Source organism: Abramis brama (genome assembly GCF_963993115.1).
Source record: "Abramis brama genome assembly, chromosome: 6".
In the NCBI taxonomy this organism is placed as follows: Eukaryota; Metazoa; Chordata; class Actinopteri; order Cypriniformes; family Leuciscidae; genus Abramis; species Abramis brama.
In genome coordinates this window covers 9,290,667-9,302,837 of record NC_139968.1, presented here as the reverse complement: position 1 = coordinate 9,302,837, position 12,171 = coordinate 9,290,667, and the positions used below count along the sequence as shown (strand labels likewise).

General features: G+C 39.3%; 1 protein-coding gene across 1 annotated transcript in view; it reads right to left on the bottom strand.

Moving 5' to 3' along the window:
• The window catches only part of rnf123 (ring finger protein 123), a 154,622-nt gene that overhangs the window by 101,316 nt on the left and 41,135 nt on the right, over positions 1–12,171 (bottom strand). Inside the window, exons 25-31 of the mRNA XM_084118076.1 lie at positions 9,412–9,495; positions 6,177–6,284; positions 4,517–4,694; positions 4,320–4,394; positions 2,502–2,589; positions 1,691–1,778; positions 870–954 (exon numbers count right to left, since the gene is read on the bottom strand). Of these exons, the coding sequence (XP_083974202.1) occupies positions 870–954; positions 1,691–1,778; positions 2,502–2,589; positions 4,320–4,394; positions 4,517–4,694; positions 6,177–6,284; positions 9,412–9,495 (706 nt within the window). The remainder of the gene's footprint in view (positions 1–869; positions 955–1,690; positions 1,779–2,501; positions 2,590–4,319; positions 4,395–4,516; positions 4,695–6,176; positions 6,285–9,411; positions 9,496–12,171) is intronic.

Below are 12,171 nucleotides of genomic sequence, written 5' to 3'. Positions count from 1 at the left end.
ATCACTTAATCCTGCTATCAACAAAATTGTAATTAAGTATAAATATTATATATATATATATATATATATATATATATATATATATATATATATATATATTAAATGTATGGAAATATAAGTATATAATTTATGGAATTATAAGAATAAAATTGTATTGATAACTACAAGCCAACATTTGGCACCAAACTACCAACTTCTGCAAAGCTCTTACCCATTTTTTAATTGAATAAATAAATTAATGCTATACATAAATAAAAAAATAAATAAAAACAGGCATACATAACGGTTATTGTTACAACAGTAAGGCTATGGTAACTTCATATCTGGACTGGTATTCCTAGCAAGGATCTAGGCTAACAAACAAACGTACTCTAACTAGTCTTTGCAACTAGTGTTTTTTGGGTTTTGACTGGTAAAAAATTGTGGGGAATCAATAAAAGTGAGTTTAACGTGACAGACTCATAGATAGATCCTTTTAGCATACATTTATAAAGCCAGTTTTTGTCTATTCAATGCTTTCATCATATTCAGTGTAATGCCTTTGAATGATCTTCATTTGGGGGCTTTTCTTCTGATATTGATATATGCTATTAATGTAGATTAATTCAATTAATTAATCATTGACTTGATTATATTTTTAACCAATTAAAACTCCTAATTATATTACAGTTATTTAATCTTTATAAAACATTTTATTAATATCAAATTATACAACAACTATAAAGACGATGGGAAGAGAGAAAGCCAGAGAGAGAGAAAGACAGAAAAGAAAAGAGTGCAGAAAAGTAAAGAATAAGTTTTCAGGAAAAACTGTAAAGTTTGAAGAAGGGCTGAAAATAAAGATGGAGGAAGACAGGACAGTCACTCACTTTGCAGGCTGGGCAGGTTGGCGTCCTCCGGTTTGGTCTTGAGCAGATGAGGCAGACGTGTGTACCGGTAGCCAAAGCCACAACCCTGTAGACAGGAGGAATAAAATATAAGACCAGGTACAGACTGCAAAGTCGTGGGAGTGACAACAGCATTCAGATGTATTTCTTTATACATTGTATAAAGTTGTTCAGTACGGTCAGGAATAAATTTGTTGTAGAATGCGACTGTTGCTCAAGTAAATAATCAAGCTGCGTTAAATAACCCATGACTACATTAAACCATGGTTAGCGGGTTAACGATAAAAAGTGTGTACAGGACATGTTTAAGAACTCAGAAAATAAGTGTCAACCCGTTTTAGCCTGTGTGTGTGGCCTAAAAGAGCTGAGGGAAAGTCTTTTCTGAACAATGATCTGTGATTTTTATCATAAATTAAAACGACAACAACACAACAATCCTCCAGTAAACTCTTAAAATGATCAAGAACAGACCCATAATCATACATTTGTGGATGAATAAACCCAATAATGCTTTCTTTAAGAGATACAAAACAATTCACCCATTTTTTTGAGGCACTGAGAGCAGAATAAATGTTAAACAACGAAATGGGAGTAGCTGGTTTGTCAGGCCCATTTCATAATGTTGAATGGAAACAGCGAAGATACGCTGCATAATGGCTCTGATATAATGCCCCTATTCTGAGCTGGAATCTAATGGCATAATAGGAGGAGTGGAAAGGCAAGTAGAAGATAAAAAGAAAGGAGGGAGTGTAATGGGGGGGGGGGGGGGGATTGTCTGAGGCATTAAAAGAAATGCAGCGTACCCTCCAAAGACGAACCAGGATCCAGTTGGTTTGAGCCCAAGGTCTCTGTTCATATGGAGCCAGTAAGTTCCTCATCATAGCCATCCGCCTGAGAGATATTACATCATAAATAATGATAATACAAATACAAAATAAAAAAACAGAAACAACAATGCACTGACAAATAAAATACAGATCCAAAGAAAAGTAGATTGTCTTATCCACACTGCACATGCATCAGCAGGAGCTTTCTCAAAATGGCAAGATTCACTCTAATTGGCTGGTTTTGCAATTTTTAGGAACCAGGTTGCACAGGTCTTTCATAATCGGGCGTAATTTAAAAGGTATCAGATTGATATAATGAGTGTTAAAAAAAAAAAAACATCATTAAAAAACCAAACAAAAGATCAAAACTAAACTTTCAAAGCAAAAAACAAAACAAAAAGCAAAGCAAAGATAAAGCATCAAAAACAAATTAAAAACAAAAGAACAAAACTAACCTTCCAAAACGAGGCAAAAAAAACAATACAAAACCTTCAACCATCAAACAAAAAAACAAAAGAACAAAACATAACCATCAAAAACAAAGACAAAAACCAATAAAAAAAAATAAAAAAAGTAGTGCCATGGTAGCACTTTATAATTAGCTACCTGAATGACACATCCTGTTTAACACAAAAACACACATTTATGAAGGGACTGTACGCTAATGGTGTATTATCAAATCATTCACGTAATCATTTGCAAACGTGCATTGAGTATGTGTCTGACCTATGGTGAAATGAAAACAAGTAATACATTAACAAAAAAAATACTGGGCTTGAGCACATACTGTTCTTCTGGGATCCTCTCGACGGCACGCAGGGATTGTGGGTAACAAACGTAACTGGCCAAAGCCTGCATCAGTGAATCTTTGATATCTGTGGAAGAAAATTAAATAGGAAGAGAATGATTCAATCAATTCCTTATAAATATAATCTAGTTCCACTCTGTATGTCCTGGTTTACTCTAGAATGCTACACAAATAAAATGTGTTGCAACTGGCAATTCACATCATCTTTAAAAAGACACTTGTTCAATAATTTGCATGCATTATTGTTGTTGTGTCTATTTGCATTCACTTCCATTTGTTTTTATGAAACAAGAAGCTTCAATGACTTCCTAACACCTCAGTTTCCCTTTGTTGAGAAAAAAAGTCCTTGATCAAAACAAAGAGGCAAAAAAAAAAAAAAAAAATGTAATCACTAGACATGCCAACAAAAGAGCTATTCAGATATAAAAAAGCTAACTGAAATGTAAAACTAATCCATATTAAAAACAGACCGTGCAACAACCGTTATATATTTGGGAACAGAGCCCGCAGAAAACAAGATAAATATGCAACAAAAAAAAAAATCGAAATAAATCAGCATAACAGAGAACATAAAAAAAAGGCTGCTTATGACATGCGATTTAAACAAATGGGCCGTGTCTAATAACATCTGTTTATTTGCATAGCACATTGCTTATGATTGAGGACTCGGAGTTGAGAGTATTTCAGAGTCCTAACCTTAAACAGGATAAAGAAAATACTGCGGCTACAACTCACGAAAATGACTTCATGTTGCCTGAGAGCTGAGAGAGGAAGCTTTTAATTATACCTTTACGTGAGAAATGAACCGAAGTGATGAACGGTGCGAGCCAACGGCTATATTAGGTTAAAGAATTCCCATTAAAACAGCCAACGAATTGATTAGTCTATGTATTTTTGGGTCGCTCGCTTTTTTCTGAGTCTTTTCCTGCAGTTAATGGGAACAGATTATTAACAGAGGCAGTAGGATGGAAAGATGGATGGCAGGGATTGGACGGACGGCAAGAGGGATGGATGGATGGATAGATGGATGGATGGATGGATGGATGGATGGATGGATGGATGGATGGATGGGTGGATGGGTGGGTGGGTGGGTGGGTGGGTGGATGGATGGATGGATGGGTGGGTGGATGGGTGGATGGGTGGGTGGGTGGGTGGATGGATGGATGGATGGAAAATAAACAGATTATTTGAGGGTTTGATGGATTGACAGAGGGATGGACTGATGGAAAAATAGACTGTCGGATTGGATGGATGGATGGATGGATGGATGGAAAGTAAACAGATTATATGCGGGTTTGATGGATTGACAGAGGGATGGACTGATGGAAAAATAGACTGTTAATGGATGGATGGATGGATGGATGGAAACTAAACAGATTATAGGAGGGTTTGATGGATTGACGAAGGGATTGACGGACAGATGAAAAATGGATGGATGAAAAAAGAGACTGTCGAATGGATGAATGGGTAAAAATAGACAGTTGGATGAATGGACAGATGGTCAGATGGACCAATGGATGCTGGATGGACAGACAGATGGATAGAAGGATGACTGACAGACAGATGGATGGACAGACGGATGGATGGATGGATGGATGGATGGATGGATGGATGGATGGAAACATAGACTGTCAGTTGAACGTACGGAAAAATAGACAGATGAATGGATTGACGGACCGAATGATGGATGGATAGAAAAATAGACTCTCAGATCAAGGGATAGATAAATAAATAGACTCCCAGATAGATAGGTATAGATATAGATTGTGCATGTGGGCAGAAGGCAGAGGTTCTTACCCGTCCCAACGATGCGCTGATCTGCGAAGTGTTTGGCGAGAATGGCTGCGAGCTGAGCGAGCGTGTCTTCATAACCTGAGAGTGATAAACACAACACTAAAGCATTAGTGTGCTCTGGAAAGGATACACATTACATTTGAGAACCTTTAAAACTCATGCACTAGAAGCTGCAGTGAACAGTAAGAGCTGAGAGAGACCTGGAAGCTCTTCCATGCAGTTGGAGGGGCTGAAGTAGTTTTTGAGGGCGCTGTAGCTGTTCATGGCCACGTTGAGGTAGAACTCGGGCATGAACGCGAACAGGGAGCCTGTGCTGTCCGCATGCTCGATGGTACGGATGCACACCCGAAGGAGCCAGTATACGTCCAGCATCTTATCCTACATTCACAAATACTATTTGAATAAAGCAGTATAAACACATGCAACTTTTTGCAGAAAATCCTACAAATTGCAGGCAATGCCTTGAAATCCACTTTCATGATTTAGTTTAAAGGGATAGTTGGGCCAAAAATAAAAATTAGCCCATGATTTACTCACCCTCAAGCCATCCTAGGTGTATGTGACATTCTTCTTTCAGACGAATACATTCGGAGTTATATTAAAAAATTTCCTGGCTCTTCCAAGCTTTATAGTGAGAAGTATATTTGGAAGTCCATCAAAGCGCATCAATCCGTGATAAAAGTGCTCAAAACGGCTCTGCGGGGGTTAATAAAGGCCTTCTAAAGCGAAGCCATGAGTTTGTGTAAAAAAAATATCCATATTTAAAACTTTATCGACTAAAATAACTAGCTTCCAGCAGACGGCCTACGCAAGTCGACCTACGCCAAAGGCATTTGCATTTCCAAATCAACTTAGCATCGTAAGCCTAAGTTGATCATAGAGATCATTGGTGGCAACTGCTCTACGATCAACTGAGGGGCTGTTTACACGACACCGTTTTCAACTAAAAATGTAAAAAATTGTATGTGTTTTAGCCGTTTTTTACACGGTAACGGCGTTTTGGGTGCCTGAAAACGCAAACTTTTGAAAACGGGTTTCAAAGTGCAAGAATTTGAAAACGATCTCCGTGTAAACAACAAAAACGCGAATCTCTGAAGACGATGACGTCATGCACATGCGTATTACGTGTTCTGTCTATAGTGTTTCATCGCCATCTAATGGCCTGGAGCAGAATACAGCGTTTTTAGTCGTTTTTGTGGACCCGTGTGAATGGGGATCGTTTTAACAATGGTGTCGTCTGTACGCGGAAAACTCAAAATGTCTCTTTTTTAAGCATATCGTTGTCGTGTAAACGTACGCTTAGGATTACAATGCTTTTAGGAAACGCATCCCAAGACAGTGGCCCTCCAGGAGCAGGACTGAATTAACATGCTTCTGTATCTTTAAAGGCTTTTATATGCAAATTACATCTGCTATGATTGGCTAGCCTTGTTGCCTGTAAAGTATGTCTGTGAGAAGTTGCTAAATACTAAATAGCCATTAACCATTTCTGCAACAACCATATATTCAGCCTAGCCAATGAAAGAATTAATAAATTAACGAATTAACAATTTTTGCAGCTAAATAAATGTATAAATAAACATCATATGACCCCTGCAAAAGTCATTTAGTATGCAGAAAGATCTGTGATTAATGCAGTGGCATTTAAAGCATAGAAAAACCGGTTCTTGTTCAGAAATGCCCTTTTGAAGAGCATTTTTCAAAGCTGACTTTAATGTCTGCCGTTTACGGGGCACGTTCTAAATATAAAACACCCGACAGTCTTGAGACCACCTCATACTGGGCATTTCAACGTAAAATTACATCCCATGCTGTATATACAAAAATGCTTAAAATGATGGCCAGTGATGTCAGCAGTACCTTGGAGTAGATGGTGGCGTTGATCCAGGCCAGTCTACGACTCAGGTGGTTCAGCTTTTCAGCAAACACTTTTTGGCTTTTCTGCAACTCTTCTAGAATATCCGGCCTCTGCCAAGCAAAATAAAATATAAAAAAAAGAGAGCATAATTACGGAAGCCCTGAACCGCAACGTAAAAAAAAAAAAAAAATCTAGCATTTCGAGATTAAAGTCGAAATATTTCGAGAAAATTAAAGTCGAAATATTTTGAGATTAAAGTCGAAATATTTTGAGAATAAAATCTTCCGTAGAAGTTGCGTGTGTGCTTGCAGTTATTTCACATTGCCGCACAGGCATTCATGCGTGTGCGTGCGTGTGTGTGTGTGTGTGTGTGTGTGTGTGTGTGTGTAAACTGGATCTACACAAAATAATAGCTTTATACTTTTATCTGGGCTTTCAACAAAAGGAAATTCTACAGGTCTACCAACATGGCATTATAGGCTATAGGACGTTATAAAATATACTGCGCCGGAATAGACTTTAGCCTACAGGCGAAAACACTTTTCAGACTGGATCAAGATATCCAGCTTTATGAATGAATGTATGAATGAAAGAATGCATGAATGAGGCATTTATATAGTGCTTTCATATGTCTACTGTAGGCCTACACTTAAAAGCGCTTTACAATCATTTCAGGGAATCTCTCCTCGACCACCACCAGTGGTTATTATAGAGGAAATCACGGGATCCGGCCAAATGATTGGATACAGAATGATGCACTTAAAATGTATCCAGAACGTATTTACGATGAAGAGGGAGACAGTGCGGTTACTGTTAAGTGTTCTCGACCCAGATCGTGTTGCCTATTATAGACGAGCACGAAAACACGTCAAAAACGTTTCGACCAGATTGTGAACCTACTCCGACGGAGTCTGTGCTCGTCTATAGCCAACGCCATGGTAATGCATGTTGGTAGATTGGCACCTGTCGAATTTTCTTTTTGTTGAAAGCCCAGATAAAAGTAAAAAGCTACTATTTTGTGTAGATCCATGTCCAAGGCAGTTCGACTTCACAAGCGCATTTCTTTACACACACACACACACACACACACAAAAAAAAAATTCAGAATTGGAAACACGCCCTCTGCACCAGTGGACGCGCGCCGTTATGAATGCACACACACGCAACTTCTACGGAAGACTGTATTCTTGTAATGTTTCGACTTTAATCTCGAAATATTTCGACTTTAATCTCGAAATATTTCGACTTTAATCTCGAAATATTTCGACTTTAATCTCGAAATATTTCGACTTTAATCTCGAAATATTTCGACTTTAATCTCGAAATATTTCGACTTTAATCTCGAAATATTTCGACTTTAATCTCTAAATATTTCGACTTTAATCTCGAAATATTTCGACTTTAATCTCTAAATATTTCGACTTTATTCTCGAAATACTAGAAATTATTTATTTTTTTGGATTTTTTTTTTTTTTTACGTTGCGTTTCAGGGCTTCCGTACATAATAGAGACTATGCAAAAAAAAAAAAAAAAAAAAAAACCTTTTTCAGCATTTAAATAGAAAAAAAAAATTAAGAGCAAAAATTTAAATTATTAAAATATAAATACTGTGAAGCTTTACTAATAATGAATTGCGGCCTTTAAAAGTGCTGTTTATTTACAAGCACTGTATGGTTCTATCACCTGGTTCAATCAAGAAATTTTAGGTCCCGTTTACATGACATAATTTTCTACTAAAAACATAAAACTTTTTATGCAGTTTTCCCATTTATTTACACGACAACAGCGTTTTGGGGGCCTGAAAACACAATCTTTTAAAAAAGGGTTTCAAAGTGCAAGTTAAAAAAAAAAAAAAAAAGATACCGTTATCGTCTCCATGTACACTACAAAAACATCGCCATCTACTGGCCTGGCATGAATAATATAGCGCTTTTAGTTGTTTTCTCGGATCCGCGTGAACGTGGATTGTTTTGACAACGTTGCCGTCTGCATGTGAAAAACGCAAAGAAAAATTTTTTTTGAGACACAGCCATCTTCAAACTGTATACATACTGGGAACTATATTCTCAAAAGGTGAAGCACTGCTACTTCTGAGCGAACTCTCTGCTCCTCACCACAGGCTTCTCAGCTGCTGCGAGCAAATCACTTCGCCTTCTGAGAATATAGTTCCCAGTATGTATACGGTTAGAAGATGGCTGTGTCTCATGTGACCTTGTTATTTGCACACGCTGTGACTATACAAATCACAACATGTAAATAGGAAAATGTTGGTGTTATTTTGTCACTTATTTTGTCACTTAGCAGTATGCTAGCTGGAGCCGTTTACCTCCAGTCTTTGTGCTAAGCTAGGCTAACGGTGGGTGCGTGAGACAGAGTTACGGCACGCACGGAGATGAAAAGGGTATGTATGGACTTATCTAACTCTGGGGGATACGGTGAATAAGCTAAAGTCCCAAAAAGTCGGCATGTTCCTTTAAATGAAAGTGTATTATAGTTTAAATGTATATTAAATGCAATTAGATGAACTTTCGATGTGCTTTTTTAAGTAGGAATTAAGTATCTTTATAAGTAACTTCATAATTACTTCCATTGTCTTTGAAATATGGTAAAAAAGTACTGATGAATGTACTGACAAACATTTATAGTAAACTAAAATATACTTTTACTTAATTTCTATTAAAAGTGTCATGCATTTAAATATATTTGTAATTGCACATTTGTTGCAATTTAGTACATTTAAAATACAGTATATTAACATTAAATGTAATATTGAATAACACTAGATTATAATAAAATACTTTCCATATGCTTTAGTATGTTAGTCAATAAAACTTAGTGTACTTTTAAAGCTTGAAACTTTCAATTGAACTTTTTAAAGTGCACTTAAGTGTGTTAAGAAACAGTCAGATGCATTCACTTTAAATACAGTTAACCTAACTTTTATTTAAATAATATTATAATATGTGCAAGTACAGTTTTTTAAAAATGTACCTTTTAGATTTGAAGTGCACTACAAGAGCACATTCAAAGCAATTGCGTGCACTACTTTTTCACAAGGGTAAGTTGCTACACATTCAACAAGTGGTTGCTAGGGTGTCCTGGGTGGTTGTTTAATGGTTGTTCAACTCACGGTTTCACGGTTTTGTTTAGTTCCATAACATGTATCAGTAAATCTCTAAGACATAAGCATGCGTTTCCCTATAGATGCACGTTACAGCGTGGATATGGTGTTCTTACTCTGCTCGGGCATCGGGCGATCTTCTCATCAGTGTCCTTTAGGGCCACGGCGTATTCGTGAACATCATCTGATACAACCACCATCTGCAGAAAACAAACAGAAATACAAAGACACACTAACAGAATTAGACACAGCGCTTTCCGAATTCACTGCGAGCATGTAGCTACAGAAAATTGCCCTTGTTCTCAAGCGTCAACATAATCGCTAGCCATCCTGCTGGAGTTCCAAATAGCCACCAATTTTGGGAGTAGGGGGAAATTATCACCACAGTGACCTTATCCTGTGGGCAGAGACCAGGTTTTAAAGGATAATACTGAACAGAGCACAAGCCCTCCAGATAGAGCCAAACAGGTCTGTTTACAAAACACAAAGGTAAAAATTAATGCTAGAAACATAAAATTATGATACGCAATCAAGTATATGCAAACACACGTGAATGCTTTGCTAATGCATTGCAAACACCCATTTAGTTTTAATCAATATGCATTATTGAATTATTGTGGCTGTGACAGACTCCAATACTCAAGGGGGCGACACGAGTTCCTTTCAAATGTTTAATCTTGGTCTAATTTTAACTTGGTAAGCAAGATTTCCTTCAAAATCTGTGGGTGCTTCTCAGTACTCAAATGGATGCCTCCTCGTAGCTCTGTACTCCAGCCTGTGACCCAGAAACCGATCAAAGTTAGCCATTTTGAAGGACATCTCAATTCTCTAATTCGGTGTCCTCAAGAGGTCGCATTTGGCGCTTTTCCACTGCATGGTACGGCCCGGTTCGGCTCGCTACGGTTCGACTCGGCACGGAACGGTTTGGCTCGCTTCGCTTTTCCACTGCATGGTACGGCTCGGTTCGGCTCGGTTCGGCTCGCTACGGTTCGACTCGGCGCGGAACGGTTCGGCTCGCTTCGCTTTTCCACTGCATGGTACGGCTCGGTTCGGCTCGCTACGGTTCGACTCGGCGCGGAACGGTTCGGCTCGCTTCGCTTTTCCACTGCATGGTACGGTTCGACTCGGCGCGGAACGGTTCGGCTCGCTTCGCTTTTCCACTGCGTGGTACGGTTCGACTCGGCGCGGAACGGTTCGGCTCGCTTCGCTTTTCCACTGCGTGGTACGGTTCGACTCGGCGCGGAACGGAACGGTTCGGCTCGCTTCGCTTTTCCACTGCATGGTACGGTTCGACTCGGCGCGGAACGGAACGGTTCGGCTCGCTTCGCTTTTCCACTGCATGGTACGGTTCGACTCGGCGCGGAACGGTTCGGCTCGCTTCGCTTTTCCACTGCGTGGTACGACTCGACTCGGTACGGCACGGTTCGGTTCGCTTTAGCTCGGTTGCTTTTCCACTGCAGTTAGTACCGCTTCAAAGTGGGTGGGACTGATCGTTATAGTTGCCGTCTCTACTGCCATGACATCATCATATTAAATGCGAATTTTTCATTCCGTGTTTCCCCATCCGCTCCTCGGCAACCAATGAGAGGAACGTCTGCACCTCGTCCACTGACCACGATTCAGCCATTTCTTTTTTTGGAGTTTTTTTTGTTTTGTTTTTTAAAGCAAATACTTTTAAAACAGGCGCTACAGCGTGGCTGTTGTCTACTGGCTATTTAAATCTAGCGGGTTTAGTGTCTCGTGTCGTAAATACAATGACGCTGGTAGTGATGATTCTGTCTGACCAATCAGTGATCTGCAGTGTTTTCACGTCACATTTTAGTATCGGTACGGTACGCTTGGAACCTCAGCAGAGGTGGTACCATTTAAAGCGAGCCGAAGCGAGCCGTACCGTACCATGCAGTGGAAATGCGCCATAAGTGAGCCGTACCGAACCGAGCCGTACCGTACCATGCAGTGGAAAAGCGCCAAAGCGTGCCGTACCGAACCGAGCCGTACTGTACCATGCAGTGGAAAAGCGCCAAAGCGTGCCATACCGAACCGAGCCGTACTGTACCATGCAGTGGAAAAGCGCCAATTGTGTCGGCTGCATACATCATCAAGGAGGACTCATTTCAGAAAAGTAACCATTACACAATCAAAGACGGTGCACTCGTATTATTATGAATGGGAGAAAGTGTAACGTGCAATATGGTGGAATAAGTCCTGCCTTCTCAATAAAAGAGCCAATCACTGATTGGTAAAGTTATTGTGTCAAAGTCAGCCTGAAAAATGCAGATTTTTGTCATGATTTGAATGTTTAGAAACAGTTGGTGTTCGATTTCACTGGTGATTTCAAATTTAATCGTAAGCTTGGTGAACAGCTTTGGAGAATTTGATTGAAGCTGTACTTGCATGACTGAAATAGCTGTCTGAGGGGTGTTTCAAAGATGGCCGCCACGTGAAATGCCACGTCTTAAAGGGACTTTGGCTGTGTCCAAAATCACCCCCTTTATCCTTAAATAGGGCCCTATTTGAGGGAACAGCCAATGGTGTCCGAAACCATAATGGACGTTAACGAGTGCACTCATTCAATCCCACAACGCACCACAACAACGTGTGTACAATTGATGTACACTCAATGGCTAGAGAATACCCATAATGCACTGTGAGGGTCGTGCCGAATGAATTCCCGCGTCTGACCAGAAGATGGCGCTCGCAGCTAAATCATCCATCCATCCATTTTCCAGACCGCTGGTCCAATGTGGGTACAGCGTAATATCATACATGTATACATTCCTTTTTACTTGATTATTAAATTGTTTAATTAAGGATTAAACATGCTAGTTTGCATGACAGAGTTCAAGGTAAATCTTTTCATTACTACTGGAGCTGCC